The sequence below is a fragment of the Xylocopa sonorina genome, chromosome 10 (assembly GCF_050948175.1).
Source record: "Xylocopa sonorina isolate GNS202 chromosome 10, iyXylSono1_principal, whole genome shotgun sequence".
Classification (NCBI taxonomy): domain Eukaryota; kingdom Metazoa; phylum Arthropoda; class Insecta; order Hymenoptera; family Apidae; genus Xylocopa; species Xylocopa sonorina.
Genome location: NC_135202.1, coordinates 1,745,344 through 1,761,965, shown reverse-complemented (window position 1 = coordinate 1,761,965; position 16,622 = coordinate 1,745,344). Strand labels below are relative to the sequence as shown.

Here is a 16,622-nt window from a genome sequence, read left to right as displayed (position 1 = left end):
TTTTTAATATTTTACAAGATTGTTCGTCGTTTTTAAGGGGGCACATGTTGTGACTATATTTGTCGACACTTCAGCGCGCAGGTAAGCGCAGCTTGCCTTATCGAGCGTTTGCCGGTCGTTCTCGTTAAGGGGTTGGGGTGTTTGCTTCTCACTTTTTCTGCTGTCTTTAAGTACGTCTTTATCCTTCGGATGTCAAGCTAAGACTGCCTTAGCCGCGGGGATGTTAGGGACAGATCAGGAAATTGTATATATAGAAATGGAAATGGAAATGTGCATTTTCGGAAAACTGTGGGTGTTGCTATCCCTCTAGTGACGAGTGTCGGAAGACCGTCACAAAACGATACTCAAAGTTTTCGTCCACCAAAGTTTGCAAACACCCATACAACAGCTTCTTTCTATATCTTATTTTCAATAGCAATTTAATAACAGGTTAAGAGAAGAAGCGCAGAGAAAGGAGATTAAGTGTGTTCGAGGAATAATTGATGTAATTATGAATAAAAATCACAAGTCAGTTACACCAATTAGTTCGATCGGTTTGTCTTTTGGTGATATTAATGGAATTTTTCCAAGATCAAGTTTCAGTTTTACCATAGTTCCGCTTTGTTCACATGTTGCATTCGTAGGAAATGCCGTGTTGTAGAAAATTGGAAGTGAGGTATAAATAAAAAATACTTTATTTTACAGCGGAAAGCACGTCTTTTCGCTTTGAAAAATCTGAGGAAACTGACTTGGACTCCAAGTGACAGAGCTAGAGTGGTCCCTTAGATCGGGATATTGTTTATACTAAAGTCTTACAGGGTATTCTGATCCTTGGGCTAAATATAAACTCGCTCGGCAGTCCTCCACTTATTTTTGTTTAAAGGAAAAATTCTTGGAACGTTGAATCAATTTTACTGTCGTGTTGTATATTTTAAATGATGAAATAGTAAGATAATATTCCAGTATGGAAAAGCATCTAAGAAACTCGTAAAAGTTTAATATTTGGTTTATTATACCATCTGTTTACTTTCTTCTTCCAATTAGCGCACTTCGAGAAACTTTATCAAACATTTTAGGATTGTTCTCGCTTGTTACGTCGCGTAGGTCAAAACAATTCGCGAAGTTGAACCAACTCACCACAGCGTTTATGACACGACACGACTATCGAAGACGTAGAGAATAAAATTTTTAAAGATCATTGCGTTGGAGACCGCCACAGTTAACGAAACTACTGAAAGTATTTAGTCTTCAAAAGTAGCCACGTATACCATGTATATTATCCCGTCGCTCAGAACAATATTTTTGTATTGCAGCATTAGGGCTTCGATAACTTTAGATTCTAATGTTGTACTATTTGAGTGTTGTAGCAATTCGATGATTTTGATTGGGCCTCCTATACCGTGTGTTATCAGGTAAAATATATAAACGTGTTTAATTAGTACACTACAAAGAAACAAAGAATGAAAGTAATAGAAAAAAAACAAAATCGGTTGAGAGACCGGTAAGTGGACTTATCACACCACTTACTGTTCAATATGTTGGCAACAGAACATTTCATCGTCTCTTAAAGTATCTAATTATATATTACCGGACACAAAGGTTATAGGTAGTAATCATAATATTATAAACAATTGATGAGTAGACTTAAATGTTTTATTGGTGGAAGCAATGGACAAAGCAACTTAAATTTTAGTTAGATCGAAGTAGTCTGCTAACAACTAATTAGTACTACTTTCACGATAGTGACTAATTAGTACTACTTTCACATATAGTTGGCATAAGCAGCCAGATTTTAATATCTATGTTAGTTGACAGCATGGTATTTGCATGTATGTTGAAAATTGAATTAATTAAATTTTAAAAATACGAACAATAACATGTCTGGTCATAGAAAAGTATTGTGTCATACGAAATTGAAAGTTTTCAACAAGTTAAAGAGTAGTACAGTGTAATGTCATCTTGCGCTCATTTCATGAGTTACTATTGTAAAATTCTTAGCAACTTATGACCCATGAAAAATTTAAAACGAAAATGGAATTGCTGGTTAACAATTACAGAATATTTTATCCAAGACTGATAAGCCTATAGATATCGTTTTTTTTTTATGCAGGAATATGTATTCACTCTTCCATCTTCCATCAGAGTGGGGAGTACCCAACACGATGTAATATCGAAGAAGAAAACCAAATACTTTTTTAATGCGTTCTTTAGGGTAAATAGAGATCTTGCGTTACTTAATCGTCGGACGATTAAATCCTCTATCTAGACGCAGGAGTGATTCATGTTCGTTTAGAACGGCTGAAAAAGTGGAATTTGATTTATTAATGCAAGATGCAATACGAGGACAGTGTACTGATTGAACTGCCGTTGAGAAAATTTGTTCGGAAATATCTATGTTATTGATTGATACTTGATGTTAGACTTATATTATTTTTTTTTAGTGATGGTAAAGAGGAACACGCACTAATTACCACTGACCTAATCTTGAAAATAAGTTAAAGTATGAAGTCTACTCTATCATAGTTTCGGATCCGGTTACTCCAATTTCAGTGATAGGGGGAATAAATTCAGCACTGAATATCCGTTAATATTAAATGAATTTTGTCCTTTACGTTAGACCGACCTAAATATTGCTAAAGTTTATGGAGAGTACGTTGCAACCTTATTAAACTACAAGATGTTTATCTGCCGAATGGGTGCGGCTATTACTCACTGGCCTTTAATTGTGTCGCCTGTAAATAAAATTCTATTAGTTAACTAACGTTGATTATCGTTAACGTTTTAATAATGTTAATCTCTGTAATTGAGAGATGACGAAGTTAGTACTGTACTCTCAACATGTTTTCCATATGGTACTAGGCTTGCTGTGCGGATTTAAGTTGCTGTCAATAGCTTCGACTGTAAGAAAACTGTGTGCGTATACCGTATCATAATCACGAGTAACAGCGCATCTGAGCTTATGGCTACAGTCTGAGAGAAAGGTATGAATGGTTGGCAAACGTGCTGCGTCAAAGGTGCTAGTGAAAGCTCTTGCTTGAATGAGTCGATAAGAATCACGGAACCATGGGACAATGGAAAAAATTCCATCGGCAGTGTCTTGTGTTCAAATTTCCACCTAACAGGAAGGGGTGAACCGACTCCAAGATAAGTGTTAAACCAGACTGAACGTAAGCCACTCCTATGACCATGTTGGAAGTTTTTAGTTTAACGAAAAGAGAAAATTGCAATTTCTTTGCGTGACAGAGAAACTGAATATGGTTGGATTGTTCCTGAACCATCGTATACGTTTTGTTTTTAGAGTATAATAAATGCAGAACGGCATATCCTTTCCTAAATTAAATGCCAATCGTATGGTGTATTTTTCGGTTGCATCGTGGTACGTATTTCTGACGAAATTTCTCTCTCGCAAGTTAACTCTTTTCCAGAGAAAAATGAATCTCAGGAGATTCTTTTATCTCCCAAAATTTATTTAATTTTACCTCATTTTAGCTACATGTACGTAATTAACCTGCGGTTTTCCACCTGGATATTGGCTTTGTCGATCAATAGTTCCAATTACTATCCTTGTTAAACGATGTTATCGTTACAAAATTTTATCTGTTCGCTGCGTAGTAATTTATACCTAATAACACATCAATGGCTCTCACCTGTTGAAATTCAGGTTCAGCTAAGTTGACTCTACCTAGTATCTTCAGTACGTTGCGGACAATTTGTTTTGATGGCGAAAACACGGAAATGTCGATGGTATAGTCAGAAAAATAATCTGCATATTAAAATTGTCCTTTTGCGATTTAAGTGTTATAGTCACGACGTATCTGGATCACGACTCCAAGTATCTTAAGACGCGGAACGTTAAGTCTATTTCTTGCTTGTTTAATCGTAATTTATTGGCGAAACTCTCGGTTATGAGATTCGCTTGCGTGCCACTCTACTGAGGAGTACTCTACATTGAATATCTTCTTGTTATTATGATAACAAATTTTCACAATCGCGGCTGCTAATGAAATTTCGTTATTATTTCGTTATTATAATTTCGTTATTATAAATTTCGTTATTACTATTTTACTACAAGTTATTTTTATTTTAGTTATTACTATTATACTCAAAATATTCGTTACTGAACTTATCGTAGCTTCAGTAGCATTATTGTGTTTCCTAAATTTGGGTGTAATAATGTATGATGTCATTAGTTACACTTTCGGCAAGTACTACAGGAATCACAATGCCTGACCATGTGATTAGGTAAGACAATTCAAGCACGATCTAATATTGTTTATCATATCTCTTTGCTCGCTGATAGTTAATTTTAAAAACTTCGGGCAAGCACAAATCGGAAGAGTTCCCTTACAATATTCGCAATAATTTAAATTAATTGCCGTCACTAAGTAAATCCGATTTTGCGGTTCGTTACGTAATGGTATAATCTGTAGATCGTGTGCGTCGATTCTGCGAGTAGGTTGTTCATAGCCGAAGTCCTCCCTGCGCACGTGGTTATTAATAAATGAAATTACCTTCTATAAGTCTGGAAGATCCTTCCAGATATGCATCCATTGAATTGTTGTAGTCTAATGCGCATACAGGTTTCTGGATAACTTTCTCCTCTGTGCCTGATTACCGTTTTCAGTTCTGCTGTATGCTTGGTAGAAAGCATGTACACTTCTTTCTTATCCATTCACTTTAAGACTAATGAGTTATTGGATGTTCTAAATGTTGCCTCCCCTCTTTTCAATCGTTCATCAATTTTTGGCATTCCTTTCCGCCTTTTTATTATGAATCCGCACGCATTTATGCAATTATTATGTAAAAACTTAAATAAAGTGAGATTAGAATATCGATTATCTACATAAACGGCATGACCTTTTCCTAGATGAGGCTTCATAAGGGCTTTCACTATTACTCCAGATTTTCCAGACGTTCACCGTAGACTTCTTCATATACCTTTTCTTGCAGGTTTTTATGTCCGCCTTGATGACCAGCCACCAAATAGCTGCATTGCTTTCCGACAGTAAAGAAAGCTTTTTGAGTGCGTTGCTATGCGTAATATTTTCAATGCCTTTTTATATCGAAGTTGTGACGACGAAATTGTTTAGCAGTCCACGATTGCGTCGGCCGTCGTACTTGGTTGTTCAGTTGGCGAAGTTTCCTTGTGTTCTTATTGTTTCTCTCGGTAAGAGAGAAAAATACGGTAGCTAAATGGTAGAAAGACTAAGGTTGACTACATTGTTTCTTTCTTTTCGTCATGATTCACAATAAGGAACCCCCTTCTTTTCTTCGTCCTACTCCGTATTCCGACGCGATAGGGAATGAATAAAAGCGTGAGTGTGTACTCAGGTTGGTCAAGAGGCCAACCTTTGTCAAGTAAAGGGAAGGTATAACGCGGATGGTGATCGTCGAGCCGCAGTGGCGAGAGTCTTGTGACGTCTCTAAACCCATTCCTTGGTGACACAGTACGAGAAAAGGGAGTGATAGTTTGGGTACTTATACAAAAAAAAAGAAGAATGTATTATCGTTATACGACAAGTTTATTTAGAAAAAGAAAAGAAAAAGAGAAATACAGATGAAAAAAAAGGGAAAGATTCTTGTTTTTTCTTCGTCTCTTGTGGGCGGAGGCAGTTCTTAATCTTATAGGGACACTTCCGCACGTGTCCCACATCTCTGCACGCCCAGCACCGTGATCGCGGGAATCCGGCCTGTGGTGGACCGGGGAGAACTGGGGACAGACAAGTGACTTTAAGATCATTATAAAAGGAATCTCGAGGGTTGGAGTCTCGGAACCTCTTCGGGGGGGACGCGGTGGCGTTGATCGACGTGTCCCCCAGAAGACGGAGCCCGGAGTTATCAGTAACCCCTTTTTGGTGGATGTCGGACGATCGTCGCTCCGGTGGCTGTTCTCAATGACTTGGCCTCAACTATTTCGTGAAAAGATCCTGGAACACCACAATGTATCAATCTCGCCTTTTATTCAGCGAGAACGGTCCCATCATGTCGATTGCAACGAATCTCCACGGCCCCTCAGTCGTATTTTCTTTTATCAGCTCGGCGGGGGCGCCTTGCGCCGTCTTACTGAATTGGCAAACTTGACATCCGTGTACAAATTTTGCCACGTCCTGAAAGATCCTGGACCACAAAAAGTCCAGTATTAGATGTTGATATGTCTTATCCATCCCAAGCTTGCGGGCAGTTATGGCCGTCGTGGAAGGCTCGGGGGCGTAACTCGAAGAGTAATACTATTGTAGTTTCCACGCGTTAAGATTTTCCAGCGCGGGTTCGACGATTAGATGGGGATGATAATGGAATAATCTATCGCTCTCAATTTTCAAATTGGGATACTTCGATGAAAACTCGCGTACATTTCGCAGTTGCTCGCGGTACTATAGATCGACTGTTTCTTATAATGCGTCAAGCGCCCCTCTAGTTCCCTTGAACACTTGCGAAAGCGCATCGGGAACAACGTTCAAAGCTCCTTTGCGATGGACTATCTCTATGTTAAGGTCTTGCATCATGAAGGCCCAATGCGCTAGTGTTCTGGAAGGGTCATGCAAATTCCAACCGGCGCAAGCTGCTATGATCGGTAATTACTTGAAAAGAATTACCTTCCAGATTTGGGCGCAGATTTTTCGCAGTCCATAGCACGGCAAGACACTCCTTTTCAGTCACGTTATATTTTCGTTCGCCTTAGGAAAGAACACGACTATAAAACAGTACGAAATGTTCCTCCCCGTTCGTCGATTCTTATGTTAGGACGGCATCGATCGCCACGTCGCTGGCGTCAGTGTAAACGGTGAAGGGTTTCGAAAAATCTGGCCTTGTTAATACAACAGTTCTTGTAAGGGCCATTCACAACGCGTCAAACGCTTTTTGCTTCTCGTTCCCCTAATGCCAGCTCTGTCTTTTCTCTAACAGTTTAAGTAGTGGTATTCTATGCTCAGAAATGTCCCCCATGAAACGGGCCTACCAACCAATCATCCCAAGGAAACGGCGAAGCTGTTTGTTGGTCTTCGAGGGTGGATAGTTTAACAAAGGCGCGACCTCGTCCGGGTCGGTTTTCAACACCTCCTTAAAGATTACGTACCCTAGATACTTCAATTCCGGACAGAAGAAGGTACTCTTCTCCCGGTTAATCTCCAAACCCGCGTCCTTTAAGGCGGTCAATATGAGAATTAAATACTGGAAGTGTTCTTCTTCCGTCTCGGTCGCGATTACCACATCGTGCAAATACGTGTGGCTCCTACTCGGGTCTTATCAGCCAGTCGGAAGGACATATTCTAACTGGGACAGCGAACGCGTAATTGCACAACTTCAGGGCGTGAGGGGGGTTTGGAAGTACGTTTGACTCAAATCTAACTTAAAAATATACCGTACTCGTCTCAGTTTGTTTAAATTTCGGTTATAGTTCGGTAACAGGTAGGCGTCTTTACGTGTGACTTTATTGATGTCGCGATAATTAATATAAAAACGGTGTTTCCTGGTAATTCGATTTGGGGACTATCAGCGGGTTATTCAATCATCCGCTATCCGACAGCTCAATTATAATATTGTCAAGTTCTGTCTGTGGTATTCGTAGAAGGTAGGGAAAGATGGTACGGGGATGTTGTCGGATGGGAGGGTGGTCGTCTACATCGATGGAATGCTGGACCAGGGAGGTAAAGTTCAGGGTGCTAGACGGGGAAGGCTTCAGTAGATGATCGAGCAACTCATTGATCTTCTTATTCGTCTCGTTAGTGACTTGTGCTGTGACGTGTCCTGTCCGTAGTCAATTGTTAGTCCAAATAGTTTACAAAAATCTACCCCTAAGATACTGCCGTATCCCAATGAAGCCACACGCAACTTGAGACTTAATTTCTCCCTGGATCTTAAAATACAACGAGTACCAGTGATAGGTACCATCTCGTCGTTCGCAACTCTTACACTACCGGTTCGAAACTCAATATCCAGGGACTTCGCAAAATCCGTTCCCAAGTATGGGCGCGTGACTCCCGGGTCGATCAACGCTTCCACGGGGTGTCCGAGAAAATTTAAGGAAAGGTAATGTTTATTGTCATTCGTGTCACAGTCCGAGGGATTTCATTTGCCGTATCAGTATCACTAGCTGGAAGTTCTCAGTTAACAATAGGGATATCGGGACGACGGAGTTTCAAGATGATGGGGGAGGACTTATGCACTTATGGGCCTCCTCCTTTCGGGATCCCGCGCCGCGAGATCACCTCCCTACGGGGCAAACGACGGAACGTTTCCGTGATTCCCTAACCGTTTCTTGACCCTAACCGTCACATTTGCGCTCACAGGTAGAGCTGAGATAATGCAGGAGAGGCTACTTGTCTATTGCGCATTTTTCGCAAGTAACGCGGACCAATTTTCACTACTTGTAGTGAATTGATCAATTTTATTTTTTGGAATTATAATTGGTCAATTATATTGTAAGAAGTTGAGGAAAATGGAGTAATAACTCGATGGCTCAACGTCTACTGGGCGTATTTATTCTGTGTCTCACCCGAAGGTTCGTACAAGAATGCCTTCTTAGGCCATTCGTACTAGCCTCGAGGACACCCTCAACGTCATGGCCCATTCGTATGTTTAGGCAAGGCCCCGGTGAGGGGTGATGTCACAGGGAAATGCACACGGCCCTCGTTGACCGCCCGTGCACCCCGTTACTCCATATTTCTTACAATATTCAATCAAACAAACCTAACCTTTGTTTACCTTGTTTTAATAAATTACATTAATGTTTTTAAGTATTATATTCTTTTCTTTAAAGCAATGACCAAACAAAAACTAAATTAAATCTTCAGTCTCATAAGTATGCAAGATTCGACACGCGCGCGGCAATAACGAAAACGAAATGTCTGCCGCCGGTCCCTAGGCGTTACACTACGTTCAGCTAATCGTTTTTCAGGCTGCAATATATCCGGCGTGCTTAAAACTAAAATATTTATAGACTCTACATAAATAATGCTTTTACCATAATGTACACGCTATACTACTAACTACTTTATTATATGTACTTTATCTACTATTCAAATAATATTTTAGCTTTATATTGTACATATTATTTATTATTATTATTATTGTAGATATTATTTATTATTATTATTATTGTAGATATTATGTAGTATTATATATGTTATGCAACGTTAACTTTTTGTGATTTAAGGACATCATGAAATGCATGAGTTCCAGTAATCAGTTTCTAAAAACTTTGTTAATATTAAATTCACTTTATGCATTTTTTGCGGTAAAAAGTTTCTCATATATCTGGTATTCGCTAATTGCGTAAAATTAATTTAATACTCTAATATGAATGAAAAGATTGAATAAACAATATGCTGAAATATTTCTTTAGAGAGCAAAAAGTTAAAGAATGATTATAAATATCATTCATCAAATATATAAATTAAATAAATTCTAATAATTATAAAATACATGTAATAGGTATATTCTGAAGCTCAGAAATGTTTGACACTGTTATCTACTAGTCTTGGAGATTCAGAGTATTTTTTGGACGAAAAGCCAACTATACTGGACGCTATTGTATATTCTTATTTGGCGTTATTGCTCAAAGCTCCTCTGCCAAATCCAGCTCTCCAAAATCATTTAAAGGCTTGTACAAATCTAGTGACATTCATATCACGCATATCGGAAAGGTATTTTGGAAACGAGTGTCGTGACTACAAAGCCAAAGATAGCATCCAAAATGTAAGAAAATACTCGGAAAATGAATTTCCTAATAAGAGAAGAAATCAATTCATTGCTGGACTTTTTGCTACATTCGTAATGGCAACTTATGTATTTTCAACTGGAATATTAGAGGTAAATATCTTTCGGTATTATTAGTAATTTAGATAGTAAGTTCTTCAACACGTTCGCTACGACAACCATAGAGGAAGGAGCCTATGCCACAGGCCATGCTTTATTTTTCTAACTTTTAACAGAATATATCCAAATTCTACTTTAGTTGCGATCTGAACACGATAAATGTACACAAGAATAAATTGTTCAACATGTCACGAAATTATTAATGTAACGCAACGTTACAAAACATTTATAATAAGTCAATTTTTTGCGAAAAGTCTTTGAATTATGCAAAATTTGTATTAAAAAATAGTAACTGCACAATGTTTTTGGTTAATACGTCTTCTCATTGTATGTTGTTTTTTTAAATTTAAATTTACTTTGTGCTACAATTTAAAGTATACATCAATTCAGTCCAATTTGATTGCCTACTTTTGCAAGTTACGCATGTACATCATAAATGACAATTAATCAATTTCACTGTAAATTTATATTCTACTAATATAAAAATTAAGTTTATTCACCAACTAACATCTATTTCACATCACCATGTCGAATAAAATTTTTACAGTCGATCACGAAAATATTCAAAAACCACTCTAGTTTTGACTAATATACGCAGTAATTATCCTAAACTCATAATAAGAAAAAGAAAGATTTAACATATATTACAGTTCAGTACGTAGTTGATGAAAACGTAAGGAAAATTTTCATTATAGTACGTAATTACGTAAATAATGAGTAACAAATGTAAAGATCACCTATTTTTACGTTACGAAAATATTCGGACACTTATTGTCCATGTATGCATGTTCAACGCATTTCTAATTACAACAGAGCCCTTGAGGCCATGTTTATATGTTATATATTTATATGTTATATACAAACTAACTGCCCTTGTTAAAATCTGTTATTTTTAGTTTAATCTTCATCGCAATCGGTTGTAAAAGTTAGAACAAGTAATTTAACATACGGCAGTTACACATTACGGCATTAATATTTTATTACAAAAAAGGAAATTCGTGTAAAGCAATTGCAAATATGTTTCTAGATGTGATCTATTTATTTCGAAAATAATCCAAGTCTATTTATGTTTAAATTGAAATATTTAAAAGTTTGCGTTCCAATGAAATTAAAAATATGCGTATAGGATAGGAATGTTGTTTATATAAAATGTCGCAGCTACCACGCGGAATTTTCGCGTCGTTGATCCCTCTCCGAGGTCGTAAGGCTCAGATCGAACACGGTTGCTCGCGACGCTGTCCGCCAACTTAATATTGGACAGCTAGTTCTAAGTTTCGTTTGTTTACGTTTCTCTCACAATTCGACCGTTTTTGTGAGAGGTTGTTCGTTCGTTGATCGTGTTTAGCGATTGTCGTTTCGTTTTCGTTACTCGAGTGTGACTGACGTTTGACCCGTTCGTTTTTTGGGAGTTTGTCAGGGGTTTGTCAGGTTTGTTTGGGGGTTTGGCAGGAGATGGATACTGTTGGAATTTGCTGAAACGATGCAAATTACCAATCAGTGTTCTCCTTCAAGTATCGTCCACACCCTCTTGTGCGTTCGAGGCGCGCATTCGTCTAAAAAGGGTGGGAAGATACCTGCACGGACGTGGAATCTTCCAAGTCCCGCGGTGACGTTTTGGGGATTTCCAAAAGGTCAAGATTTCGGTCCGGGCCCGTTAAGTGCACGGTTCGATGTCCCGCTGCATGCACATGTTGGACCGACCCTTGAGAAATCCCTTGTTTACAACACGCGATGGCTATTGAGGACGTTAAAATTAAATATTCTAAAGGCCATTGTGTCGAAGGTCGCAAGTGTTTACGAAATTACTTAAAATGTCTTAATCTCAAAAATAGCCTTCTCGCCACGAACGTGTAATAAACGAAGTCTTCGAAGACCCCACGTTTTATTTGTTCCGTCGGTCGGAACATATTATAATGTACATTTAAGAAACTAACTTACATCTAATGATAGGTAACATAATAATACAATAGGAAAATAGCGAACATAAAGGAAACGACCTCGTGGCATTTACATTAATAATATGGGAAGAAACAAAAGCACATCTTATTATTATAATTGTCATGGATTGTATAAATGCCACTCCTTAATAAATGTAGCACACTTCTTAATGTGTACCTAAAAGAGTTAAATTTACAATTCCTATTAAAGTAATAGCAATTATTATGTGAATAATGTGTGTTTTTTTACCCAGAATGAATTTCGGCCATTTTCAAAATTAACAACTAGATTTATCATTAAATTTGAAACAGTTCAAGTTCATTCGATATAATTTAAAATGCTTCAAATTAAATAAACAATATGCAATTTATTTTATATTTGATTACAATACTTAAAAAACACCATTTATGTAATTCAGGAAATCTTCTAACTATATATATTACATGACAATTTACTGCTCATCTAGATTTTATGCACGCCGGAGAGATGTAAAGAAGCCATGGTGTTCCGGTGGTTGTATATCGTAGTATACTAGGTCCATCATGTCTTTGTATTTCGTTGCTGTAATTTGTTTTCTATTTTTATAAAATGGTGTTAATACAATATTCTCGAATTATCTTGATCTATCCCAACGTGTTACTAACTGCAGTATTTTTAACATTGCATTCTCATTGATATCTTACAGAAAATTCTGTATGATTTATTTCTCAAAAAAAACGTATCCAGTATACTTTTAACCAATTTATTGTTTTTCCGCTAAAGTTGTTTACCCTTTTAAAAATTGCATACTTCAAAAGTCTTGGTGATATGAAATCCTCTTGTTTCATTTTGAAAATAAATTTTTCAACTATCAAAACAACTGTAAAAATTTATATTTCCAACATTATTGTATACTCTAAATATACTTAACTACTATACTACAGTTAACAACAAACAACAGACACATGAACTTAGATCATTTTTAAAATAATAATTTTTGTCATTCTATTAATCAGCTAAGTAATTTTCGTTTTAGAAAATCTTACCGATTTTAGATATATTATTTACGATTTTTTTTTAAATGAAAGAACGAAAAAAATGTAAATATTAAAATAGCTAGCTTGATTTTTTTAAAAGTGGACTTCAATCACTTTCAAATTAAACGGCTCGTATAAAAAATTTGTTGTTAACTGCATACAGTGGTGTAATATATTATTTAATATATCTGAAATGTTCGATTTTCTTTACATGTGAACGTTTGTTTCCCTGTTTTCTTAAGCTTTTATTTTTGTCATTACCTAGTTTATAAAGTGTTCCCTTTAATTATGTGTTTTGAATTTTGTACCGATATGAATTCAATCGATATTCGTGTAATTTTTTTATATGAACTTAAACTTGGTAATAATACTGCAAAAGCTACATGCAATATAAACCAGGCGTTTGGGTAGAATACTGCTAACGATCGAAAAGTGCAGCGTTGGTTTGAAAAATTTTGGTCTGATGATTTTTCCCTACAAAATTACCTAAAACGTCTGTTGAAAATGATATTCTGAAAGCATTGGTGGAAACAAATCCAACTGTATCTACAAGGGAACTTCCTACCAGAATGAAAGTTGATACAAGAGTCAGAGAAAGTCATACAAGAGTATTGCAATACCTTTCTGAATTTAGCACAGTGAAAAAATGGATACGAAGGTAAAATAATAAATAAACAATAAATAAATAAAAAATAATAAATAAATCCAATAATAAATAGATTTTTTTTTTATTATGTGTTTATGATAAATACAACGTATAATAGTCAAAACTAGAGTGGTATCCGAATATTTTCGTGACCGACCGTGTATATACCAACGTACTATTTGTATATATAATATTTACACGTGGTGTAGAATAATAAGTTAACATCTCTGATCGCATTGATCGCATCGATCATCGCATGGAATTTTTATTTTTCTCTTTTCCGTTTGCCCAATATTTCTCGTAAATCTGCTTCATGTTTGATAAATATTTTTAGCGCGTACCGATTCTATTTCCATTTGAATTCCATTCCAATTTAACAACTGCAAATTATTTACCTCCCCTTCAAAAAATAAATTTTCTTATTTTCAATGTTTGCTGAATTGCATTCACGAGATTGTCTGTACGATTTTTTCTGAGTGTTGCAACAACATATATGTATTTTATATAAAGAAACAACTAGTTTAACATTATTGTAATAGCTACTCACATAGATAGTTTTTTAGTAATTTATGAACAGAAAAAGTACATTTGCATTGGTAATAGTCCTTTTACAGGATAAACAAAAATCTTGAATCTAAATCCATAAAAAAAATATGCAACTTATATAATTTAATCCATGTTTTGCTTTTTTTGCAGAATGTGTTGTTTAAACGATGGCCAACCTCTTCGTGGAAACATAGAATTACCCATTGATAAATTTTCTTCCGGACAATAATTCCCTATATTTTACGTTAAATGTTGCAATACTTGGTTAATTTTATGCAGACGATGCGACGGATCAGACATTTTATCGTAAGAGCAAAGATGGCGAAAAATTATTTTAAAATGATTTTGCAGCACTACTTTGCCTAATATAGAGTTATAGTAGAATACATTTTTACTTAAATATGTCCTTAATGTAGAAATTTAAATAATTTCTATCATAATATTATTGGATTTTTAGGAAAAAAGTTTGATGTAAAGACCATACTTTTTAACAATGAATAAAGAAACTTTCGTTACATCATACAATTACGTGTTAATAAATCCAGTGCTTGAACCAAAAGTCAAAGATTCGCTTCCTGTTGTCGGGGGGTGGGAGAGGGGGTATCCACTTCCCTGTTTCGGGTTATTTGACGCGAATCGTTGGAGAAAGATAAATACATATATTGAGTGTTACCGAGTAGTTTTCTTTGCCAGACTAATTAGAGTTATAGTGGGAAGTATATTCTTTAATTTTATTGCGTGGCAGGTATTTTCCCTATTAAATTACTATTGAAAATAGAGTATGAAAAGAAGCCGTTATAAGAAAATGGGTGTTTGTAGTCTTTGCTGGAGAAAAGTTTTATAAGTATAGTTTAATCATGTTTTTTTAACGTCATTATATGGAAAATGTAATGTAAATTCAGAATACGTTAACCGTTGTTTACGCACGAATGTGCAAAACCAGTTTTTCTGCTATTTTCAGAAACACGTTCAGAACAGATCTTTGAGCATATTAGAAACAGATTTCAGCCTGCTGACCTTAATGCTAATAAAATAAAGAAACCCAGGAGGTAAGAAATAAAGATTGTCGGAGATTTCGTGATCTGCACACCCAGAAATGTAGTCGCGATTCTACGAATAGAATTATAATTGAATATTCGGAAGTATTAGAGTTGCTGAATGTCTATGATTACAATGTTATGGACTCTCCATATGAGTCGGATGATGATTAAATTTTATCTCTTAAAATTTCATTTTCTTAAAAAATTTCGAAATATAAGCAAGTAAAAGCAAGAAGTTGCTTCTGTTAAATAATTGCTTAGTATCTAATGAACTACTCGATACGTAACGAGTCAATATCCGTCTTAAAATATTGTTGAGAAATCGAAATTTTGCTCTTTTCATAAGCTGTTTTTACAATCAATTATTTTACTAATTGTCAAATATTTATTTGTCTCCCCGCCCTATCTTAATTCCACTCCCTTAGTCCTTTCAACACAAACGATTTTAGATTTGATTTCGGTGACTCTCAAAACGGTTTAACATACAAATTTTAAATGAGATAGTACATAAGTTATTAAATTTGTCTACCTAGATTGGCCATCCGACACACTGTGCATCGTGACACTGTTGGCGCCCTTTTACACACTACAGGATGCACTTGAAATCTTCATTCTTATGCACTATCCGAAAAAGGACCCTATTAAAAAAAGTTATAGCCTCTGAAAGATTTCGCTAAATACATACTTTGACCCCCTCCTCCTTCGTTATTACAAGGCCTGTCAAAAAGATACGCTAGCAATTGGTGACCTACATATAGATGGGCTTACAAATACGCAAAGTTTAAACAAAATTGGTTGGGGGCGAAAACATATGATTTTTGAATAACGTCCTTTGTTGTTTTCTGAACTATAACGAATGACCATATTTTTATTTTTTTATCATGTGTGGAATAAATGTCCATGAACGTTTATCTTTGATCGCCTTTTCTTATTGTTGTTGCTTTTGTTTTCAGGTCTACCATCGAACACTAAAAAAATGTATGTAATACTAAGAGATTTCCAGTGGTACATTTTTAATTTTTCCTTTTCTATAAAAATGTGCCAAACGGAATCAATAGTTACTTCAGTTTAGTCAAGATCACCATAATCTTTGTTAAATGAAATATCATTCGTATCGCTAATAACTTATGAATACATGATATTAATATTGTCATCGTCATTGCCTGTTAAATTAGATATTCACGTACAGTATGGGTAAGAATCAATAGACATCCGTTAAGGAGCGATTCCTGATGTTATTTTAAGTTACTTTTCTCTTTGTCAAAATTTTTAATTCAACATCGTGTTTGAATTATTGAAGAAAAATTATGGCTAATCTGAGTGCGTATAGTGCGTAAATGAGCAACTTATTTGTCATTTATGACTCATAAATAAGCTAAATTTTTACGCTTATGCAATGAATAAATCGAATTTACCTTTTTATTCGAAAAAATAAATTCGAAATAGGATAAATTTCTGAAAAGCTTTCACACCCGATTTTCCTGACCTTGATATATGTTATCAAGGATACCCTTCTGAATAACATTTAATAGGTTTAAGTCAGCGATCAAAAATACCCTAACATAACTTCGAGACTCATCTGACGTCATTGCCCTTTCATGAATACCGTGAATTAGGTATAAGTCCTAATCCTTTCACTCATTG

The 16,622-nt window shown here is 35.8% G+C and overlaps 2 protein-coding genes across 3 annotated transcripts in view; one reads left to right on the top strand and one right to left on the bottom strand.

The window, feature by feature from the left end:
* Nd-23 (NADH dehydrogenase (ubiquinone) 23 kDa subunit) overlaps window positions 1-16,622 on the bottom strand; it is a 139,693-nt gene that overhangs the window by 118,568 nt on the left and 4,503 nt on the right. The window lies entirely within an intron of this gene.
* LOC143427894 (metaxin-1) overlaps window positions 1-16,622 on the top strand; it is a 72,189-nt gene that overhangs the window by 51,872 nt on the left and 3,695 nt on the right. The window contains exons 4-5 of one of the 2 annotated variants that reach the window (XM_076902396.1): window positions 9,409-9,786; window positions 14,089-14,333. In XM_076902396.1, the coding sequence (XP_076758511.1) occupies window positions 9,409-9,786; window positions 14,089-14,145 (435 nt within the window). In that variant the 3' untranslated portion in view covers window positions 14,146-14,333. Of the gene's footprint in view, window positions 1-9,408; window positions 9,787-14,088; window positions 14,334-16,622 lie in introns of those variants that run through there. The other variant, XM_076902395.1, reaches the window with a different exon arrangement.